At 45.5% G+C, this 24,048-nt stretch overlaps 1 protein-coding gene across 2 annotated transcripts in view; it reads right to left on the bottom strand.

The window, feature by feature from the left end:
- Nucleotides 1-8,728: 8,728 nt before the first annotated feature.
- The window catches only part of herc56.1 (HECT and RLD domain containing E3 ubiquitin protein ligase 56.1), a 43,468-nt gene continuing 28,148 nt past the window's right edge, over nt 8,729-24,048 (bottom strand). For both annotated transcript variants that reach the window (XM_056281464.1, XM_056281465.1), the window contains 12 exons: nt 19,373-19,571; nt 16,983-17,131; nt 15,617-15,739; nt 15,220-15,318; nt 13,831-13,935; nt 13,540-13,680; nt 13,165-13,331; nt 12,830-12,896; nt 12,653-12,723; nt 12,201-12,384; nt 11,986-12,088; nt 8,729-10,414 (listed from right to left, as the gene is read on the bottom strand). In XM_056281464.1, the coding sequence (XP_056137439.1) occupies nt 10,206-10,414; nt 11,986-12,088; nt 12,201-12,384; nt 12,653-12,723; nt 12,830-12,896; nt 13,165-13,331; nt 13,540-13,680; nt 13,831-13,935; nt 15,220-15,318; nt 15,617-15,739; nt 16,983-17,131; nt 19,373-19,571 (1,617 nt within the window). In that variant the 3' untranslated portion in view covers nt 8,729-10,205. The remainder of the gene's footprint in view (nt 10,415-11,985; nt 12,089-12,200; nt 12,385-12,652; nt 12,724-12,829; nt 12,897-13,164; nt 13,332-13,539; nt 13,681-13,830; nt 13,936-15,219; nt 15,319-15,616; nt 15,740-16,982; nt 17,132-19,372; nt 19,572-24,048) is intronic.

Genomic DNA, 24,048 nt, shown 5'->3' with positions numbered 1-24,048 from the left:
GCCAGCGAGGAGCTCGACCTCTTGACAAAGTGGTTAGGAAAAGAGTCCTCAGAGCACGTTACAAGGATTCGCTCTGTGCACGTCGCCAACCCTGTAGTGGGCCTACAACTTGTCTGGGAACGCCTAGAAGAGTGCTATGGCTCCCCTGAAGCAGGCCCGTAGCCAGAAACATATTTGGGGGGGGGGGGTCGGGCAACACTGCCGAAAGCTACCGGTAAATAAAATTCCCACACTGTATACTATAGCCTAATACCTAACCGTACGGTAAATGTCAACGTATTAATGGCCCATAGATGATCATCAATGCAAAAGTGGGTCTTACCTTATAAAAGCAGGTCCAATCGTCTTTTTTGTCTGCAAAAGATGTCCAGTACCTCTTCCGGCGTCACCACAATGTCTCTGTGCCCCGAGAGCAATGTCAGTCCATTAGGCTGTCTTTCCGTCATTGTACTGCGCATTTTGTCCTTGATCCTCCCCAGACGGGAAAAACTTCTCTTGACATGGGCACTGGTGACAGGAAGCGTGGTCAAAACGCGGAGAAGCTTGAAGATGCTTGGAAACAACTCACTGTTACAGGCATTTAATGCCTCAATGGCATTTTGTGGAACATAAGTTGCATCTTTCCATTTATCCCGCCAGGCGTCAATTTCTGACTTTACAACTTCCAGATGCGGTGACACTTCATCAGGATACAGGTTGGAGAGTGCTTGAGCTGAGCTGTCGTTCAGCATGCTGACCTTAGATGGCAGTAAGGAGCAGAGGTTGGAGATCACATTTCTGTGTTTGCTGAAGCGTTCCTTCATCTGTGATGAATAAAAGTCAAGCATGACTATGAAAAGCTTTTGCCGGTAGTGATTTTCACAGGCCTTCAATGGATCCTCATTGCAGTCCATGCCTCTTCGTGGTCGAAATTCAACCCCATACTTGGCTGCTTGGGAAGAGGTCTTTTGGAAAATCTGCCTGAACTCCATCTCAGAGTTAGCCCTCATCTCATCTACCTGCTTAATAACAGCATCAGCAGCTGAAACGCAACTCACCAAGTCACAATTTTCCTTCTGAAGGAAGGTGGACAGGTGGTAGGTTTTTGCAAGCATCTTCTCACTCACATTCATGGACAGCATGAATTCTGCATTGTCAATTGAATTAAAGAGCTGAGTGGCTTTGACAGATGCGTCTCCTGTGAAGGTTTCACTGATTTTCTGCAGGCTGGATCGCACAGGGTCTAAAAGCTCGTTGAATGTAAATATTGCGTCGTGGCGTTCGACCCATCTCATTTCACACAACTTCGTCAGTTGCGTTTTCTTGCAGTCGGGTAAAAGACGCTCCGTCTCGTGTCGCAGACTGGCAGACCGCAAAGCCGAATCATGGAAAAAAGTGCAGATTTCCGGGACAATTTCAAAGCAATTTCGCACCATTTGTACAGTGCAGCACTTGTTTAGGACCAAATTCAAACTGTGGCTGGCACAGTGCACATAAACTGCTTGCTTGTGCTTCTCTTTGATTTTAGCTTGGGCACCATTTAAACGGACACTCATGGCAGATGCGCCGTCGTATCCCTGGCCACGTAAAAACTGTAAATCAGCGCCTGCATTTGTCAACTGACTTTCGATTGAATTGGCGATTGCCTCCCCGGTTAACTTCTCGATATCAACAAAGGACAAAAAATCCTCTCTGATGCTATATTGGCTGTCATGCTGGTTCACGTATCTGACACAGACAGAAAGCTGCTCCCGCCCTGAAACATCTTTCATTTCATCCGCCAACACAGCGAAACACTGCGCGGAGTTTACTTTCTGCACCAGTTTGTTTGTTATCACATCTCCAATTATGCTGATTATTTCATTTTGTACATCAGGACTGCAGTAGCTAGCGTTTGCTGCACATTTACTCAAGTGTTGTAACAGTACTGTGTCGCCAGATGTAGCCCTAAACCTGGGTAAAGCCCTGAAATTTCCGTCATTGTGAGTTGGCTCATTCAATGTCACTGGTCCTGAATCAATATCACCTCTCAGGGCGAGTTCTTGGCGACCGCAAAAAATCAACGTTGCAATGATGCTTTTGAGTTTTTCTCTGTTTTCTTGGACTCGCTTTTTTTCTCTCAGAATCTAGCCTCAGTGAAATTGCATCCATTTTATTGTTGAGAACCATTTGGAAATTGTCCGCTTTCAAACATGCGATTGTTATATGCCTTTTGTGCATGGTCTTTGAACGTCTCTAAAGCATGTTTCCAGTCTGAGAAGTGGACATTAATTAGCTTGCCAGCTTTTCTGTGCCCTCCCTTGCCCACATGCTCGACTGCAAACGCAACACAGTGCTTACAAAAACAACCGTCGGACCTTGTTGAGTATACTAGCCAGCTACACTGGTCAATCCAATGACGTTGGAAACGTAGTTTACCTCCTAGTTTTGTAGGGAATGTTTGTCCGATATTGGCCGTCCAGTCCAGTGAGTATATTTCTCTTCTCTGTTCGTCTGATATTTTCCCACCAATATAATCCACAAAGTCGTGTGAAAACGTTTCCAAGGTAGAGCACAGCGGGTCTGCTAACTCTGGCTCCGTTTCCGAGGAGGAGGGCAGTGGGTCTGCTAACACTTGCTCCGGAAAATCGGTAACGTTAGTGACCAGATCATCTGTAATGTTCTTGTTTTTCTTTTTTGAGTCGGGACACGTTGAAACAAAAAAATCACTGATTTTACGAATATTAACTTTACTGCTCTTGCCTGATTTACAGGTAGCTTTCGGCGGCTCCATTGCTTTTGAAAAGCAAAGTATAGATCGACCATTTAGCTAGCATAACCAGTGGCAGGTTGCTTAGCTGATTCGTCAGACCCCTGAGTCAATCAAAAGTGTGTGATTTTATTTGTTTTACGAAACAGACCAATAAGATACATCATGTTTGGAAACAAATTAACTGACAGGTTTAACGCCTGTCAGTCACGATAGATGCAGTGTATGAGTAGGCTAGAGGGGCGGGGACAAATAATCAACACGATAACTAAATAATTATTGGTGCCATGTCAGACGGGCCGTGGGGTTTCGGGGGGGGGGGGTTCAGACACGAAAACCACCTACCTGGCTACGTGCCTGCCCTGAAGTGATCGAGAGAGTGCTCTTCGAGAGGATAGAGAACTTTCCAAAAATCTCTCAGAAAGACCCCGTAAAGTTGAGGGAACTGGGAGACCTGCTGATGGAGTTAGACTCTGCTAAGTATGAGGGCTACCTGACGGGGCTCTCGTACCTGGACACCGCCAGGGGCGTCAACCCGATCGTTGAGAAGCTGCCACACAGTCTACAAGAGAGGTGGATAATTATGGGTTCCCAGTACAAAGAGCAGCACCATGTCTCTTTCCCCCCATTCGCCTTCTTCGCAGACTTTATCTGCAGCGAGGCACGCAGAAGAAACGACCCCAGCTTTACTCTCCCTTCAGCTCCCTTGAAAACGTTCAACAAGTCCTCCACAGGGTCCTCAAAACATGAGCGATCAGAAAAGGAATCAAGGCACGCCAAAAGGCATGTCTCCACCCACAAGACAGAGGTCTCAACAAACCGCTCAGCTTCTCAGTCACGCAGTTAGAGCAGCAAGCCTGACGACATTGGGAAACAATGTCCCATCCATCAGAAGCCCTATCCTTTAAAGAAATGTCGGGGTTTTCGAAGCAAGCCTCTTGAGGAGCGCAAAGCTTTTCTGAAAGAGAATGGTGCCTGCTACAGGTGTTGCTCCTCCACAACTCACCTGGTGAAGAACTGTAAGGCAACTTTGAAGTGCAGCGAATGCGAAAGCGATGACCACATACCCTGGACCTCCTCCATGGGACAATAAAGACAAGGACCCCACCTCAGAGCATGGCGGGGAGAGTGAAGAGGAGGCGCCTCCACCAGCAGTCACCTCTAAATGCACAGAAGTCTGTGGCAGAGGCCAAAGCCTCAGATCCTATGCCAAAATCTGCCTGGTGAAGGTATACCCCAAAGCACACCCAGACAGAGCTACTAACGTCTACATCGTCCTGGACGACCAGAGCAATACATCTCTGGCAAGGTCTGAATTCTTCGACCTCTTCCAAATCAGAGGTTCAGACTCACCGTACACCCTGCGTACATGTGCAGGAGTCACCGAGACATCTGGAAGAAGAGCCACAGGGTTCTTGGCGGAGTCGTTGGATGGAAAAATAAGTGTGGTGCTTCCAACACTCATCGAGTGCAACCATATGCCTGACGATCGGTCATAAATCCCGACCCCAGAAGCGGCACAGCACCACAGCCACCTGAAGTCCATCGCTCGCAGAATCCCTCGCCTGGACCCTGAAGCCCAGATCCTGATATTTCTGGGACGCGACATCCTTCAGGTCCATAAAGTCAGGGAGCAATGCAATGGTCCTCCCAGCGCCCCCTATGCCCAACGTCTAGACCTGGGTTGGATGGTTATAGGGGACGTGTGCCTGGGTTCAGCCCACAAGCCAGCAGCTGTGACTTCCTATCGCACCAGCGTGCTCGAAAACGGAAGGCCATCTCTGCTCACTCCGTGCCCCAACCGTCTCCAGGTCAAGGAAAGGTTCAGCTCCAAAGCACAGAACAGCACCTCTCCTCCTTACAGCGTCAAAAATGACACCCCAGTCCCTGATGACTGCAGCCTAGGCAGCACTATCTTCCAGAGTACTAAAGATGACGACAAAGTGGGGCTTTCCATCGAAGATCGTCTGTTCCTGGAGTTCGTGGACAGAGAGATGGTGATGGACGACACCAACAGCTGGGTGGCGCCTCTCCCATTCCGATCCCCTCGTCGACGGCTCCCGAACAATCGAGACCAAGCTCTCAGCAGACTTACCTCTCTCCGCCGCACCATGGAAAGAAAGCCTAAGATGAAAGCCGACTTCGTCACCTTCATGCAAAACATCTTTGATTACGACCAGGCTGAGTTGGCCCCACCACTACCGGAGGGAAGTGAGTGCTGGTACTTACCTATCTTCGGCGTCTACCACCCTCAAAAGCCAGACAAGATCAGGGTTGTCTTCGACTCCAGTGCTCAACATCACGGCATCTCCCTGAACGATGTGCTACTTACCGGCCCGGATCTGAACAACAGCTTGCTGGGAGTCTTGCTGCGCTTCCGAAGAGAAACAGTGGCTGTCATAGCAGACATCGAGCAGATGTTTCACAGCTTCGTCGTTCGAGAAGACAACAGAGATTTCCTGCGTTTCCTGTGGTTCAACAACAACGACCCCAACCAAGAGATTGTCGAGTATCGCATGAAAGTCCACGTATTCGGCAACTCACCATCCCCAGCTGTCGCCATCTATGGACTTCACCGAGCAGCAGAACACGGCTCCAGGGAACACGGAATGGATGCCAAGCACTTCATGGAACGCGACTTCTACGTCGACGACGGCCTCTAGTCACTCCCGTCAGCCACAGAAGCCATCGACCTGTTGAAAAGGACACAGGAGATGCTTGCAGCCTCAAACCTGAGACTCCATAAGATAGCATCAAACAATTCTGATGTCCTGGAGGTCTTCCCTCCAGAAGACCATGCAAAGGTACTGCAAAACTTGGACTTCGACGACAACTCCACCCTCATCCAAAGCAGCCTGGGACTCAGCTGGGAACTCAAGCACGACATCTTCACCTTCAGAGCAACGGCCACAGAGAGGCCCTTCACCCGCAGAAGTGCTCTAGCCACGGTGAACAGCTTGTTTGGCCCCCTCGGTCTCGTCGCTCCAGTCGTCATTCAGGGAAAGTTTCTGCTGCGAGAACTCACCTGCAATGAAGCTCTCGACTGGGACACCCCTCTACCAGATGAAAAGGAAGCAGAATGGAGGATGTGGAAAGATTCATTACAAGACCTGAAAGACATCAGGATACCAAGAGCCTACACTCCCACCACCCTATCTACCGCGCAAAGGAATGAGCTCCAAGTCTTCTCTGACGCTTCAGTGAAGGCTATCGCCGCGGTAGCTTACCTCAAGGTGATCGACAATGATGGAGAGTGTCATGTCGGTTTTGTCCTGGGAAAGGCGAAACTGGCGCCTCCGTCCGCTCATACTATCCCAAGACTGGAGCTCGGCGCCGCTGTGCTGGCAGTGGAAATTGGCAGAGCTGGGGGAGAGGGAGTTGGACATCAGTGTAGACACGATGCAGTTCTACACAGACAGCAAAGTTGTCTTAGGGTACATATACAACCAGACCAGGCGGTTCTATGTGTACGTCTGCAACAGAGTGCAGCGAATCAGGAAGTTCACCAAACCAGAGCAGTGGAGCTACGTCCACACAGCTCAAAACCCAGCGGATCATGCTACCCGATCGGTACCTGCCGCCGAGCTAACAAACACTACATGGCTCACAGGTCCCCCTTTCCTTTCCCCGCCTGACGGAGTTCACACTCCTGAAGAGGAGCCTCACGAACTCGTCGACCCGGATTCTGACAGTGAGGTGCGTTCTCATGCCACGATTCTCTCCGTCCCTCCAGCTAACCTGGGATATCATCGCTTTGAGCGGTTCTCCTCATGGAAGTCTCTTGTGCGAGCTATCGCATCCCTAACCCGCATCTTGGAGTTCAAAAAAGCTGCTGTGGAAGACAACCTCAAAACCCGTACCGGTCCCACAAAGCCTTGCATGGCGGAACAGCTATCGATGTCAGAGACTCTCATCATCAGCTGTGTGCAAAGAGAGACCTACAGAGGTCTCAGCCAGTTCACCTGCTTGGCTGCTGGGAAAAGTATTCCCAAACACAGTCCTCTAAGGAAGCTGGACCCCTACGTGGATGAAGATGGTCTTCTGAGGATAGGGGGAAGGCTCAAGCATGCACCAATCGACCCAAGAGAACAGTTCCCAGTCGTCATCCCAGCTCGCAGCCACATCGCGACGCTCCTTGTGAGGCATTACCATGAGAGAGTCAAACATCAGGGTCGTCTCTTCACGGAAGGGTACATCCGCACAGCAGGATTCTGGATCGTCGGAGCCAAGCGGTGCATCAACAGCATCCTCCGCAAATGCGTGGCTTGCAACAAACTTCGAGGGAGGACGGCCGAACAGAAAATTGCGGACCTACCCTCCGACCGCCTGAGCACAGAGCCACCCTTCACCTACGTAGGACTCGACATGTTCGGTCCTTGGGCTGTCACCACAAGACGAACCTGTGGCGGTGAAGCAAACAGCAAGAGGTGGGCAGTCTTCTTCACGTGCATGAGCACACGTGCCGTGCACATCGAACTCATCGAATCGATGGATACATCAAGCTCCATCAATGCCTCACGACGATTCTTTGCACTGAGAGGCCCTGCGAAGCAGATTCGTTCTGACTGTGGTACGAACTTTACAGGAGCCTGCAAGGAGTTGCATATGTTCCTCACAGATCCCGAAGAGCCCAACGTCAGGAAGTACTTGGGTGAGGAAGGGTGTTCATGGATCTTTAACCCTCCTCATTCCTCCCATATGGGAGGAGCCTGGGAGCGTATGATTGGAGTCTCCAGACGTATTATTGACTCCATGCTCAGGGAAACCAGCCAATCACGCCTTACTCATGAGGTGCTGTCTACCTTAATGGCAGAACTTACGGCAATCATCAACGCCAGGACCCTCGCACCAATCTCCTCGGACCCAGAATCTCCCTTCCTCCTGACCCCCGCTCCGCTACTGACGCAAAAGATGTGTACTCTCCCTCCCCTTCCGGGCACCTTCGACAGCAAGGATCTCCACCGCCAGCAGTGGAGGCAGGTGCAACATCTCGCCAACACCTTTTGGCACCAATGGAGGCGTGAGTACCTCCCCACGCTCCAAAGTCACAGCAAGTGGCAGGACATGCGTCCTAACGCCAAGGAGGGCGACCTAGTGTTGCTGAAGGACAATCAAGTGACGAGGAACGAGTGGCCCCTGGCGCTTGTTACAAAGACATTCCCTGGCCAGGATGGAAAGGTCAGGAAGATTGAGCTCAAGGTCACAAAATATGGATCTACAAAGACCTTCCTGAGGCCTGTCTCCGAGACAGTCCTACTCATGCCTGCTGAGGATATGGACTGAGTTAGTTTGTGTTCTCCATACATGCTCCTCATGTTACTTTAAGATAGTGGTATAGTAATTATACCAGGCGGGGAGTGTGACGTTACTTTATTAGAATGTGAGAAGAGTACTTTTATTTTGAAGTTTATTTGCTCCCTCTAGCCTTCCTCACGTGACTTAAATTCAGGAAATAGTTTGCTGCCTGATAGTCATGGTAACAGTACAGTCCAGCTTTCCATGCGGAGTTTCATATGTTTGCCCAGCTCCTGTGTTTATTGCTTCTATCTACGTTTGTGCCTTGGAGAGCATCGTCTGTAAGTTCAGTTGTGACTTTATTTAAGTGATCGATGATGTCCGTTATAACAACTTCGTTGTATTCATGTTAATATGAAAATAGCTATGTGTAACGTTAGCTTCTCCCATTTTCTGTTTGCTAGTTAGCCAGCCAGGCTTTCGGTTGCTAGTTAGCTGTGTCAGCTCCGTGGTAGAAATGTTACGTTATTCTGTCTGCCCGTATTCCGCCTATATTATAGCATACTGATCTATGTTATATGTACATTATTTACAATTAGTTCATAAGTCATTCATAAGTCATGTGTGATTTCGTAATTCCTAGGTTACGTACAGCTATTTACATGCAGTCATGTGCAGTTATTTATATGTGTTATGTAGTTATGTCATAGACATGTGATAACATTTTATAATTTATGCAATGTTTATTTAAACATTCTTTCTCTGTATTGCCCCCCTTTACAGTTTTACAAAAAAGGGCTGAATTCTCAAAGTTCTTCAGTAAAGTTCCTCAACTTGGACCGGGACTCTGTATTTCTTTGGGATTCTTCATGTTGGCTATCTGTCGGCCTGTTTATACATGGACACAAACACGTAGGACAGAATAACAATGATCCCATATCCTTCTGTTCACAACAAAGTCACACAAAAATAGTTTTTCATGTTAATGACAATATTTGACCTTGTTTTTTCAAACACTATGTGCACTGCAGGAATCGTGAACCTGCAGGCACTGTGGGGCACTAAATACCACACAGCTGTTAAATCAAAGCCAAGTGTACATGTGATGTCAAGCGCAGCTGGTGTAAATGCAGTTTGTAGATCAATAATGACACGTGTAAAAGAAGATTCAAATTACAGAACGTCTGGACGATGCCACAAATCAGCATCGCAGACGTTTAGTGAAGAGTTCATGTCATTCAAGTGCAAATAGTTTAAGTTCACAAGAGCTACACACCAACAGGGATGCAAGTAAAAATTCATAGAGGATTCAAATTAAAATTTACCAAACTTGCTGAATTATGCCACAAATTACATAAATCATGTTTAGTTACCATCAAAAAGAGGAAGAGAAGAGAGAAAGACACTTTATTTTGTCATTGTACAGGTTACAATAAAATTCGTCTTCTGCATTTAACCCATCCTATTGTATAGGAGCAGTGGGCAGCTGCAGCAGCCGGGGGCCAACTCCAGTTCTTCTTTCCATTGTCTTGCTCAGGGGCACAGACAGGAGGAGTATGAACCCTGACATGCATGTCTTTTTTTTATAAATTTATTTCTGATTTTTCCCTTTTTCTCCCAATTTAGTGGCCAATCGATCCCTCTTTTAGTTCAAACACCCACCCCTGTACTGCATGCATTCACCAACTGCATCTCTCCGGCCGGCAGTCTCGAAGGAGATGCCTCGCCACTTTCATGACAAGGCGAATCCAGGCCGAACCACTGCTTTTTCCGACACACCCAGAGATGCATTCATGTGACAAACACAAGCCGACTCCGCCCCCCTCCTGAAGACAGCATTGCCAATTATTGCTGCTTGATCAAGTCCGGCCATAGTCGGATCTGACGAGACCAGGGCGCGAACCCCGGTCCCCAGTGGGCAACTGCATCGACACAAAACCAATGCTCAGACCGCTACACCACCGCAGACCCACTATGCATGTCTTTTTGATGGTGGGAAGAAGCCGGAGCACCTGGAGGAAACCCACACAGACATGGGACAACATGCAAATTCCACACAGAAAGGACCTGGGATGGCCTGGGGTTCAAACCCAGGACCTTCTTGCTGTGAGCAAACAATGCTAACCGCTGGACAACTGTGTTACACACACAAAGACATGAAAACAGATTATTCCTTCTTAAACAGTTTTAAAAAGTGTTTCTCATCCTCTCTACCCTCATAATACAGATTTTCAGTAGATCATCAGTCAAAGAAGCCTCTATTGTGGCTGAGGGCCTCTAGAAACCTGGCCCTCAGCCTCTCCTTGGTTTGGTATAAGGGCAGGTTCAGAATAGAGTGGCATGTCAGTGCCTCGGGGAAATGCTGCTGGGTTGAGTTTGGCTGAACTTGAACCCTCATCTGAATCCGGTCCATGCCAAGAACAGGCACCCGGTCACTGCCGGTCAGGAACACTGTAGAGAGAACCATTGAAGGAAAAAGAACACTGTCACATTTTCAATTGAGTTTGAATGACTCTTCTAAATTAAAACTTAATTGTCTACTTTCCTGTGAAGTTATAGGTCTTGTTCAGTACATACAGTCTAAACATATCAAATCACATTCATTTGCTGATGTAGATTGCAATTCTTTGAGAATTTTTTCAAAGATCCGATCTTCTATAATTTTGTTTTTGTAAGGAGCACCTCTCCATAGGGTGCAGCATACATACCCTTCAGATTGGTGACATGACTCATTCAGTTCATAGAATCAGAATACTTTATTCATCCCCGAGGGGAAATTGTGTTCTATACAGGCACTCATGCTCTAATAACTAAAAACTAACAAGATACAAGATAAGAAAATAGAAACAGAAACAACCAGAAATAAAAGATAAATCAGAAATAGAAAATCTATACCGCACACCCTATCTATACTGCATACTGCAGTACTGCAGTATAGATAGGGCACCATGAGCATGGTGCACATGACACCTATCTATACTGCACCACCGCAGCACACAACAAGCAGCACTAACAAAACTCGACAGGGCCAGTCCAATGACCATTAACTCTGAGTGTCTGACAGTCTGAGTCTGAAGGAGGAGTTGTAAAGTTTGATGGCCACAGGCAGGAATGACCTCCTGTGGCGCTCTGTGATGCTTTTCGGCAGAATGAGTCTATTACTAAAAGTACTCCTGTGCTCAACCAGCAAGTCATGGAGTGGGTGGGAGACATTGTCCATGATGGCATGTAATTTCAACAGTGTCCTCCTCCCAGAAACCGCCGCCAGAGAGTCCAGCTCCACCCCCACAACATCACCAGCCTTGCAGATCAGTTTATTGAGTCTGTTTGCATCTGCTACCCTCAACCTGCTGCCCCAATACACAACAGCAAACAGGAGAGCACTGCCACCACAGACTCATACCACAGCCTAAGCATTGTCTGGCAGATGTAGAAGGACCTCAGCCTCCTCAAAAAGTAGAGACGGCTCTGTCCCTTCTTGTAGAGAGCATCAGTGTCCTTAGCCCAGTCCAGTTTATTGTCTATATACACCCCCCGGTACTTATAGTATTAGTGCCTCAGGTGATCAGTATTAGCACTGCACTTTTTAAAGTTCTAGGTCCTTCGAAAAAGACACCAAAGACAGATCCTTGTGCAGACTAGTAACTAAATATAACCAACTATGATTTCTTAAAGTGAAAATCTGGAAGACTCCAGTTGTGATCTTGTTTGGCATATACTTTCCAGGAATTATTTTGAAACTGCTAATGAGTTTGTCACCACAACGGCAGAACACGGAGCGTTTGTTCCACCTATCCTCTCCGGGTGATGTCAAACGCATCTCCATCTTTGTGACACTTGTGGTTTTTGGTGGGAATGTCACCAATGACACATGTTTCTGTCTCTGTATTACTGCTGCTTCTGCAATTGTCACTGATTCACCCCATTTGGTAAAAGATAGTAAGTTAATGGACATTTATTTAAATGGGAATCATTAAGATTGCAACTTTCAAACCTGTTACCTGTTTACATCCCGTACTTACACAGGAAGGCTTTCTTCTGATCTTCACTCAGTTCCTCAAAAACCTCCCAAAACATCTCAATGGTGGGATGGTGGGCATGGTACACGTTGTCATAAACTGTGTTCTAATCAAAATCAAAGACACAGTGTGATCAAACGTTATCAAAGTAAAAGCATACACTAAGTATGAAATAAGTAAATCCACTACATTAGGTAGTGTGGAAATTCGCTATGGACCTTTTTCAGCTTTCCCCAATCATAGCTTTCTGTGCCCACCATCAGCTGCCTCAGCTCCTCTGGCCGGAACAGCTCCACCACGTCCTGGTCACATACCATGAGGAAACCATCTCTGAACTTCTCAAACACCTCTTCCACTGACGCATTGAAACAATGGTTCACATAGGCATCCGCAAACTCCTTCCTGTTTATAGGTAAACATTTATTTGGTCACAACTTTATCAGGGGTAGTCATTGTACACATTGAGCCTGCTGGTAAAGAAGCTGTCATGTTTTCATATGGATGGTGTAAAGAGCTCGTGCAGGTTTACTACATTGCACACTGATAAATATGATTTCATATTCAACATAAGCAAAGCCAAGACAAAATGTTGAGTCAGGAATCAAATTCTGACCATTGCATCTGAGCATTTTTTGTAACGTAAGAATTATAAATATCTTTGTCCTCTTACTTATTCTGACTTGTCAGAGGCTTTTCAGGAATTTCGGGATCAAGTTCAACAGTAACGCCATCCCAGACAATCTGTCATTATGAATATGGTGAGAAGTGACATCATAAGGGATTAGCTATCGAAAGTGGAAGTGAACAGGATAAATTTCATGGTGTGTGTTAAAAGTAAAATACCCACTGAAAAACTCATGTCTAGGTTTTCTATATCGTCATCTTCGTAGTCTTCCAAGATACACTGCAGACTCCTTGACATGGAAAACAGGCAATCATTGAAAGTAAAAATAAGTCATTTATTTTAAAGTTTTCAAAGTTTTAATGTTGATTTGCTTTAGATGAAACCAATTAGAATGATTATTATCAATGTAAAGAATGAATAGAATGTGGTCTAGATATGAGCACTTTTGTTTTTTTGCAGTGCCATGGCGGCACATGACATTACAGATTGTACCTTTAAGGCATCAAACTCATGAGTCAGAAAGTGTGATGGTTAGATTACGATGACTTCATGCTTACCTTCCCACACTTGGGCTGAACTCGATCAGATCCTCTAGAGAAGGCTCCACGTTAAGCAGCTTTTTGAACAAAGCCGTAGGGAAGGGGAGGTGTATGATGGAGCTGTTGTGCAAAGCCAAGCCACAGAGGACTCCAAAAAGAAAGAATCGCTCATCCCCTCTTGATGGCTGTTAGTGATAATAAAAGGTGTGTTAAGTTTCCCACAGAAAGTAAAATGCCAGCCTGGATCTTTGTCCATTTTGTCTTGGTCCTCTTGAGAGCCAATTTGTGTAAACTGGACATTCTAATTCTGGTGGTGCTACAGGAGTTGGTGTGTGGTTAAAATGTGTGTTTTTTGTTTTGTTTTGTTTTTTTGTATGTATGTAAATGTCTTACCTTTGAAGGGAACCACACCAGTGTTTCGGAGTCATTGTACATAAACATCCCAGATTCGGGTAACATCAACTTATCAAACAAATGAAGAAAGAAATCTGTTTTGTAGACATTTGTGGTTTTTGGATCTCCATCTAAATGGACCTGAGAAAAACAGTAAAGAGACACACTGAGTCTTTGTGTCCAAGTAATAGCTACTTAAAGAGTAACTCAAAATTCAAAGCACCAGTTCTTTACAATATTAGGTCAATCGTGGTAAAAGTTGCTTAGATGACATCAGTTTGTGTATTTTACCACAAGTGCCTTCTTGAAGGTGGTGTGATCAATGTAAAGAAGTTGTTGGAAGGTGTCTTCCACAAGTGATGCCCGACACAGCCACAATTCAAATCGGCCAAACATCTAATAAAGTAAACATGGAAATTTCAATACGTTTGATTTATTTTTCATTACTTTTCATTATTTTGACAAAAGGCATTGGTGCAATAATGTTATGTCATGTAGAAATGCTGTGTCTCCATTTCTGCTATTGTGCTCTGCAGCTAAGAGCTAGCTAAAACGTTTTCTTTCATGTAAGAAATGTAAAATAACATGGACCAGTCAAAACATTGAATCAGTTCATCTGGACAAAACGTTTATTGACAGATACATTTCATCATCATCTAAGTGACCGCTTCAAGTTTCACCTGACTGCAGGTATCCCCACCCTTATAAACAATACAGTGGTATAACGACCCAAACCAACGACCAGTTTCATGAGAGTCAAACATTAAGTACACAGCGGCTGGGGAAAGGGAGAAATCCCACATTAAACAGGTCCTGGTTAAGTGTGCACCAGCCTATTGAAGAGAGAAGGACAACAGCTGCCTAAGCATAAACCAGTGGTGAATCTGTACGTGGTGAGAGTGTCAGAACAGCTGAGATGCGTATTTTCCAAACATCGTGCCTCAGTTGCTTTCAAACCCCAAAACACACTGCGCCAGAAATTGGTCCAGGATCAGGTCCCCCGGTACAAACAGAGCAATAAACGTGGTGTATGTTGTGCCAGGAAGATTGCTGTGACTTGTATGTCAGGGAAACCAAACAGACGCTGGCCAAGAGGATGACACAACACAGCAGAGCTAACACATCAGGCCAGGACTCCACGGTCTACACCATCTACAGGCCAGTGGCCACTCTTTCAAGGATGAGGACATGCACATCCTTGATAGGGAGGAATGCTGGTTTGAATGGGGAGTCAAAGAGACCATCTAATGTGAAGAAGGGGCGACCATCCCTAAACCGGGGGGGGGGGGGCTTAAGAGTACATCGGTCATCATCTTACAATGCTGTGATTGCAACTATTCCCCAATCCTCTGTGAATATTACACATGGACATTGTAACTCTAAATAATGGTCACGACACTTTGCATATGAAACATCGTTGGTTTGGGTCGTTATGTCACTGTATTGTTTATAAGGGTGGGGATACCTGCAGTCAGTTGAGACTGAAGAGGTCACTTAGATGAATGATGAAACGTTTCTTTCTCAGTAAATGTTGTGTCCAGATGAACTGATTCAACTTTCTGAGATTTCTGTACCTGGATTATTGAGCATGCGTCAAGTTATTTGTTGCAGGTTTCTGCAGAAATCAACAAACACTGTATACACATTTTTGTCTATCCAGGCACATTTCAAGACTAATACCTTTGTGGCATATGCGTTGATTTCAAAAACAGTTTTCTTGCATTCCAGATCCATCAGAAATGGGAAGTGGCAAAGGGCAGGTAGCATCTCACTTCCATCCTAGAAAAATGGCATTGAGGTAGTGCAAAGAGTATACCTTACATTCACTAACACATGGCCCTAACAACTGTGTTTTCATGAAATAATTTTCCAAGTGTTTACCCCCTAATGGTCAGTGTACAGTTGGACTGTGACAGAAACTAAAGGGAGCGAGAGAGCAGCTCTGGATCAACGCCATGAAGCACAAATCCACCCATGATGTTATCAATGCACTGTATAGGCCTTCGCTCGCTTATCTACAGAGGACCCAACGATGGCACAACGTTAACTTTTGAGGCAGACATGTGGTTGTATTTACCTGTTTACTCGACATCATACGCCAAAGTTCTAGGTCTTCTCCAAGAAACAGCGGGTTGAATGGAAAATTCAAACAAAACACCTTTTCCTCCACTCTCTTAGGCCTTGCAATCTTCTTATTTGCCTTTAAAGAGTTGATTTAGTGAAATTATTAATTTGTAACAATAAAAAGAAACGATTTAAAAAAAAATAATGTAATCACATTCAGTACTCTTTGAAACATAGCCCCGTTTACACCTGGCATTAACATGTGATCTGTATCTGGAGCTTATGTGGATAAGGAAAGACACATGTTAATGCCAGGTATAAATGCATGCAGTGAGATCAGAAAGCCACTGGATGTGTTGGACCACAGTCGGACAACAATCAGACCACAGTCGGACCACAGTTGGTCCACAGTCGGACAACAGTCGGACTACAATTGGACCACAGTCGGACAAAAATCAGACCACAATCAGACCACAGTCGGAGGTTGTCTGGCTTGCTTTGTGAGCAGATCTCTGGCATAGACACCCAGCTGTAAATGTAATCACTACAGCGTGTTGCATTTGGGATAGATGGCGCCAACTACACCATTTGAGTTTTATTTGTACTCTTTCTTAATCAGAGAAGAGAAACAGTATAGGCTATGGTAGAACAGACATCGTCCAACCGAGGATTTAGAATAAGCAGCATAGGCAGCACTTCCTGTCAGCCAGCATGGATACATCACTTTTTGTCTCCCTGTTCGTGCCACTAACAATATTTTATGTCAATATTTAATTTTATAAAACTCAAAACATTAATATTTCAGGAACTAGTACTTGGCTTTTGACAAATGGGACTAGACTTTAATGATTAAATTGTGTTTTTAGAAACACTGCACATGCTGTGTTGTGTGGTGTCATGGCATCACATAGCGGGACATGTAGCATAACATTGCATTCCATGTAAAAACTATCAAGTGAACAGGACACATTTTTAATGAATGTAATGGATGATATTGCTCAGTGTAGGATATTGTTGTTTGTAAAGCTAGAGTTTCGCCATTTCCCTGTTGGCATGAGGGTTATGTAACGGTGTGTCTTACGCCCCTGCCAACATTACACATTAGCATAACGTTTCTCCATTTATTAGAAGACTCTTTGGATGCTAACCCTGACTCTATTCCTCTTTTGTTTATTTTCTAAAAATTTGATGACTTCCTGCCATGCCAGCCACCTGTGGACAGGAGAAATGAAGACCTGATCCCAAAGTGGACACATTGTGGCCCAGGAGAACACATATAAATACCAGGAGTACAACTGCTCATTTTCCAGACGAGATACCCGGATCAGATCGCAGGTTAATGCAAGGTGTAAACTGAGATTAGTACAAATGACACTAACTTCATGTAGATGCTGAAGGACTCGTAGAAGGTCTTTAAGTGTTTTGGTGCGAGGAAAATTACTGTACGTAAGAGTACATGACAGGGCCTGCTTCCACATCTCAACATGTTTGATCCTGGAGGAGCACTTCAGTGACAACCACCAAACTCCTATGGGACAGAACAAGGACATTTGCTAATTGGCACACAATTTATTGATGCAAACTAAAGACGAATAATCAGTGCAAGGGGCAGAGAGAAATTGATCTCACAACCAGCCCATCATGTTACATTTCAGGCATGGCATTTGAGTTGATCCTGCATATTAAGAATTGATCTAAAATGGCGTTTTTCCACTTCAAGAACATTACAAAGTTCAACTTGTGCATGCATTTGTTACAAGTACTTTGGACTATTGCAGTGAATTGCTCTCAGGACTGCCCGAGAAGACCATGACAATTACAAGTCATAGAGAAGGCTGAGGGTTTCATCCCTCAGGTCTCTGAGTCTCTATTACAAACACATAGACTAAGATGTTTGCTGAGGAAGTGATGAAGCCAAACTGGAAAAGCTTCCTGTTGGATCTGAGGGAAGATGCAGCAACTGAAGTTTTCCAGCCCTTTCTAAAGACACACTTTTTCTCTTGCTTTTAGCTAGGGATGTACACTGCTATCTTTAGTCTTTATCCAGTCATTCATTTGCTTGCTTATACTGGGCCCCTTTAGTTTTCTTTTTTGTTTAAATTTCAATCTCTTTTTATCCTTTTGTTTATCTGTTTTTGTGCTTTTTTTCTCTCTGTGATGGCCACACCTGTGGCCTCACAACTGATCTAAATGTCGGTAACCCTCTGGCACTCACACTTTAAGTTTCTTTCAGTTAATTTAGTTTACATTGTTTGAAGTACATCACAAAGAACAACACAGATGGGTTTTGTTTTATACAACATACACACATTTTATTTAGCATTTCCACAGTACATTAGTTCTATTTGTAGTGCGCACATTTAGTTAACTTTTGTACAATCATTATTTTGTTTAACTGCTTTTTCTAATTTATCTTTTTTGAGTTACCAGTGCAGAGGGTGCTGTTGCTGCCGAGGGGCTTCCTGTGAGGCTTGGGCAAAAGGATTCGCCCGTGGAAGCACAGCCCTTTTATGGAGGAAGTGGCCAATTGGGCCAAACCAAGTGGCGGCCACATCATGGGGGGATTTGGGGATTTAGTTTAGAGTTTAGTAATGTTTTGGGTTGTATTAGTTTATTGATTTATTTTGTTTTGTTTGATTGCCCTGTTTTCTTTTGTTTGTAATTTAGTTAGTAGTGTTTATTGTTTGTATGTCGCCCCTCCTTGTGTGTAGTTGGTCTGATCAGCCACTATATATGTGTCCCTTTGTGTCTAGTTAGGTAGGTCTGTTTTGTCTTTTGTCGGGCAGTCATTCAGTTAGTTTGTTTCAGGTAACTCACTTTATATTGAGTTTATTGCTTGATTTAAGTTCTGTTAGTTTGACCTCTTTTACGGGCCCAGACTTTTGTTCTATCTTTTGTAAAGTGCTTTTTTTTTTGTTGCATTTTTGGGTAAATAAAACCCCCTTTTTTTGGAAAACACCTGTGTTCCTCATCCTTGCCGGCTCGGTCCCCTACACTTTCCTTTTTTTTGTTTACTTTTCACCTGTGCACTTGAAATCACATGTACTACATTTTAATGTGATAAACGTGCAAATAAATATTGACAACATACAAATAAATTGGGTTTGACTGATTTTTTAAAAAAGATTTGTAATGTCAGTTTGCCTGATTGGACATTTTTTAATAAAATGAACTATTGTAACTTTGTTTTAAACTAATTGATAACAAAATTAGCTTGAGGAAGTAACAGAATAAATGGCCAACCAATCACTACACACGTGACCAACAGCAGCTTGCTTCATTGCTTTTGCTTAAAACAGGGTAACCTCAGATTTCCAGATTTCATTAATAAAAGGCTCTACAGATTCATGTCAAAGAAAATTTATCATAATCTGGGAATAATATATCATGATAAAAGTTCTGAGGAGGAACCGTTAAAGGGTCACTATCAAAGTATGGTCAAGTATACCTCTTCACCACGCTGCAGCTAGTATTTCATACGTTCTTTAATGTTCTTCTTTCATACGTGAGTTCCACAAGTTGGGATGAATATTACTGAGCTTATAATAAATATATGGTTGAATATAAATAGCTCCAGTAACATGCATGGCTGAGATGTTGGGTTGAGGACTGGTTGCTGGATGTAAAATAGTTGTTGGCCAAACCTATAGTGTGCTGTGGCAAGGTGGTCAGTATCTAGGACCCGCAGGCTGTCTTTAGTGGTGTCATGGTGGTATCAGTACCTAGGACCTACAGGCTGTCTTTAGTGGTGTCATGGTGGTGTCAGTACCTAAGACCTGCAGGCTGTCTTTAGGCAGTCTTACGATGGCTGCAGCCACTGCGGCGGATAGTTCTGTACTCTGATGATGCTCATGTTTCTGCAGAACCCACAGCAGCTCCATTAGAAGCAGGTAGACTCTCAATCCCTCCACTCCGGCTGGCTTCTCACCAAGAGAAGGAAGCAGCTTTTGCATAATAGCATTTTTAACCTGGTATTTTCAAAAGGGACAGCAGAAACTTTTCACTGACAAATACTTTTGCATATAGTGCACATGTTTGTTGTGTGGAACAAACATTTAGGCAAAGAGGGATTTTGAGGAGTATGTGAAAAGCTAAGAAACCCTAAATCAACATAGGGTTTCTTAGCTTTTCACATACTCCTCAATTCTTGTAGAACCCTGAACAACAGGGCTCCGCGGTGGCTACATCACAATGTTTTCGCGCAATGCAGCTTCGGGTCGAAAAGCGGACAAACAAGCCAAACAACCACGCGTAACAGGCCTTGGTTTCATACATTTCAACACAAGAATTGAGCTAAATAGAAGAATCTAGTCGTTTTAATCCCGTGAGTGGTTTATTTCAGCAATTTGGACGTTTTCTGACAAGCGTATTTCACTTGCTAGAGTAATCAGAGCTGAGATAAAACGAGAATTTACAAAGCTGGCACTCCTGCAGACGAGAGGTGCGGAGGGTAAGGCCTAAGATTTTCCAATTGTGATGATGAATGCAACCGGTGTTCTCGAAGGAACAATAACATTGGAAGAAGGGGATGTTCCCGGTGCTAAGCTTACGAAGCCACCAAAGAACTGTAACCTGATTGAGCTGAGGCGCTGGCTAGAATGCCACGGAGGCAAGAAGACTGGCAAAAGGGCTTAGCTAATTGCAAGGGTGAAGGGCTATCAAGCAGTCGGAAAGAAGGTAGTGTAGTGATCTACTTGCAGGTTAGATATTCACCATGCGGGCCAGAGACGGTCCCTTTAAGACAGTGGGCGGGGTTAGCAAGGGGTATTGTAGATAGACACGAGGCAGAGGTTTGTAGCAGAATGAATTGTTGACTTAAGAGTTTGTTGGAGGAAATAAACGACCCCACGGCTGTGTGGTCAAAAGGAGAAGTGGCCTCGTTTCCTTTCTTTCATCCTCCACATTGATGACCCCGACGTGAGCCATGGAAAATGAAGCTACCAGTGCAGCGGCAGTGACTAACGCCGTCTCGCTCAAACTGCCCGACTTCTGGGAAACGGCTGCGGCAGCGTGGTTCGCTCACATCGAAGCCCAGTTCGCGATTAGGAACATCACCGTGGATGAGACCAAGTACCACTATGTCGTGGCGGCACTCGGAACATCTGAGGCTTCACTGATATTGGGCCTGCTGCAAGCCCCGCCACCTGTGGTTAAGTACTGTACGATTAAGAGACACTTGCTGCAGGCTTTGGAGCTAGCAGAGGTGGAGCGGGCGGACTGGTTATTTTCGCTGCAAGGCTTGGGAGACGGCAAGCCATCGGAGCTAATGGACAAGATGCTGAGTACGCTGGGTTCGTGCGACCCCGCCTTCCTTTTCGGCCAGCTTTTCCTCCGTCAGCTCCCCTCCCACGTCCGTGCTGCTTTGGCCAGCTCCAACTTATCCACCACCAGCAACTTTCGGGAGTTGACCGCGGACGCTGACATGATTTTTCTCGCCAGCAGTGTGCGGCCGCTCTGCTGCCTGCCCACGCGCCGCCGCGGCAGCAGTTTCTCGTCGGCAGCAGGACTCAGGGGGACTGTGCTTCTACCATGCTAGGTTTGGAACCAAAGCCAAGCAATGCCGTGCACCATGCACTTTCAGCAGGGCGGGAAAAGCCAGGGCCGGCGCTCAGTAGTAGCCCTGAGCGTTGGCCAGGAAGGCAGGCTGCTGTTTATTCAGGACACCGTCTCCGGCCGGCGGTTGCTAGTTGATTCGGGCGCGCAGCGGAGCATCCTGCCTGCGACACCAGTGGACGCGATGGCCTGCGGATTCGGCCCCCCTATGGATGCTGCTAACGGCATCCCCGTATGCACGTATGGCACGAGGTATATGGAGGTGGTTTTTGGAGGTCTGCGGTTCGGCTGGGACTTTGTAATGGCGAAGGTATCCATTGCCCTCCTTGGTGCGGATTTCCTGCGCGCTTATGGACTGTTGGTAGCAGGCGCGGCGTTATGGGTGGGCCTGACGGTCCTAGGCCCGCCCACTTTTCACCAGGCCCACCCTACAATTTTCCTACCCCAAAATGTTTATTATATATTGTAACGTGCATGAATAAGAAGACACGCCGGCCGCTGGCTGGCGGGTCTGACCCTTTAGTCGAGCGGTTAGCGATGTCTCCTGCGGTGCGGGCTACACGGGTTCGCTTTCCGGCCGCGGCAGTTCCTGTGGTTGCGTTGACCCCCGAATTCGCTACAATATATTATTTTTTACAAATTTTCATTTAGTCATAAATGGTTCGAAATCAGCCAATAATCGCATGATTTTGTGCTAAAAATAGTTTTTATGAACATAATTTTATATGTTGACGTTCATGCGTAAGCAAGTTCATGAGACACGTGATGTGATGTTCGACGCCGGCGGGATAGGCTAGGCTAGTTCCAACTGCCATACCATGAAATGCCTTTGCAATGCAGCCGACTTTGTTGCTAGATGGTCTGAGGCTGAGCCATGTAAAAAAGAAAGGCCGATGTTCATTACTACAGGATGCCTACTCTGTGACGACAATACATTGTTTAATGCATCTTCTCTATGTGCCTTTATGAAATCGAAAAAAACCCGGTGTTAATGAAATCGTCTAGCATAGCCCATTGTCTTGTGATCATAGAGATTTGTAGACTGTGATTGATAATGAACTCTAGTAGCATGTCTTTACATGACAGATAATGTTATGAGCGAGTTCTGAATACTGGCTCGCTGCTCTGCTCGCGTTACTATCGCGTCCCAATTCAATTCATTTAAACCTCCTTCCCAAAGGGGACTTTGCATGCCCTACGCAACGCTGTAATACCAAACTGCACCACTCTAGGTAGCGCGTAGGGTGGGTATTGGGACAGGGCCTTTGATTGGGCTGTGGTTGCTTGGTCACAGACCTGTTGCGCCCTCTATTGGTCGGTCAGTGATAGAATTATAGTTCAAAATGGTCACTCACTACTGGCTTTCAACGTTGGCAAGTGATGGTACTGCTGCTGTTCAAGCAATATATATTTTGCACTGAGTAATTTTTAACATTTTGGTTCATTTTGTCAATGTTGCATGAATTATGAGGGGTTTTTTGTGATTACATTTGTTATTCTATCTAGCTCGATTTTGGTCTCAAAATGCACCAAATTGATGCATTTAAATTATCAATATTGAAAAATTGTCTTCCGGGGGAGTATGCCCCCGGACCCCGCTAGGGAATTCCAGGCCCATCCATAGTTGGCCTGGCCCACCCAAAACTGAAATCCTGGAGCCGTGCCTGGTTGGTAGATGTTAAAAACCGCCGCTTGATTGACGCCGTCGCCGTCTGCTCCTACCCATGTATGCTGGGGGAGACGGGTCCCATCGGCTTCTCCAACATGATTGCCAACGGGGATGAATTTCAGCGTCTGCTCGCTGACTTTCAGCAGTCGCCAAGCATAGAGTGGAACACTACATCACCACCACGGGCCCCCCAGTCTACACCCGTGCACGGCGCCTCGACCCAGCCAAGCTCGCCAAGTTTGCCAACATGGAGCGCCTCGGCATCGTGCGCGCTCCGACAGTCCATCGGCCTCCCCCCTGCATATGGTCATGAAGGTGTTGTGTTGCTAAGGGACCACTCCAAGACACACGTCTGTTAGCATACGCTTCTTTACTTCAACAACCCACGTCACACTCCTTCTCCCCTCTTACAGTCACTTACATCCTAGCTTGTCCTCTAGCTCTCCCTACTGTCCTCCAACTGCATCAACTCAAGATATCACATATCCCCTTTGCAAAAGATAACATTTCCATCACCAACTATTCAATCACTGCGGTGCTTATGCTGAACTGTATAAGCTATGAACAGTCTTACAATAACAACAGAATACCTTGACCATAAAACAAATAACAGTTTCGAAATAACAGTCATGCAGACACTACTAGGTCATTAAAAATAACAGTTTTGAAATAACAGTTTCATACAGACAATACTAGGTCTATAAGAAATAACAGTCTCGAAATAACAGTTTCATACCAACGATAGGCTACTCTTGTTTTAGTTTACCATCCTCACATAACATAGTCCTGTGCCCAAGCCGGCGGCCTCCTGATCCTGGCCTCTCGCAGAGGGGGCTGAGCATGTAGTGGGTCAGGCTGGACTCGGCTAAATTCTATGTCAGTAGACTATCCTTCAGACATCGATTAAATCTCTCGATTTCCCCATTGGCCTGGGGGTAGTAGAGTGAGGAGCGTTTGTGTGCAATTCCCCTGTCCTTGAGAAAAGATTCAATTTTCTATGAAATCAGTTGACTACCATTGTCTGAGAATAACTCTTTTGATTTTCCTTCCCTGCTGAACACTGTAGACAGGAAGTGGATCACTGATGCAGAAGTAACTTGGGACATGAATGCAACCTCAGGCCACTTACTTAAAGTAATCTGTGAGGGTAATAGCAAAACGGCAACCAGGGGCTGTGGACTCAAAAGGGCCTACAATGTCTATTGCTACTTTTTCCCATGCAG

The sequence above is a fragment of the Lampris incognitus genome, chromosome 6, assembly GCF_029633865.1.
Source record: "Lampris incognitus isolate fLamInc1 chromosome 6, fLamInc1.hap2, whole genome shotgun sequence".
NCBI classification, from domain to species: domain Eukaryota; kingdom Metazoa; phylum Chordata; class Actinopteri; order Lampriformes; family Lampridae; genus Lampris; species Lampris incognitus.
The sequence above is the reverse complement of the archived record's forward strand: the minus strand, read 5'-3'. Positions and strand labels throughout refer to the sequence as shown.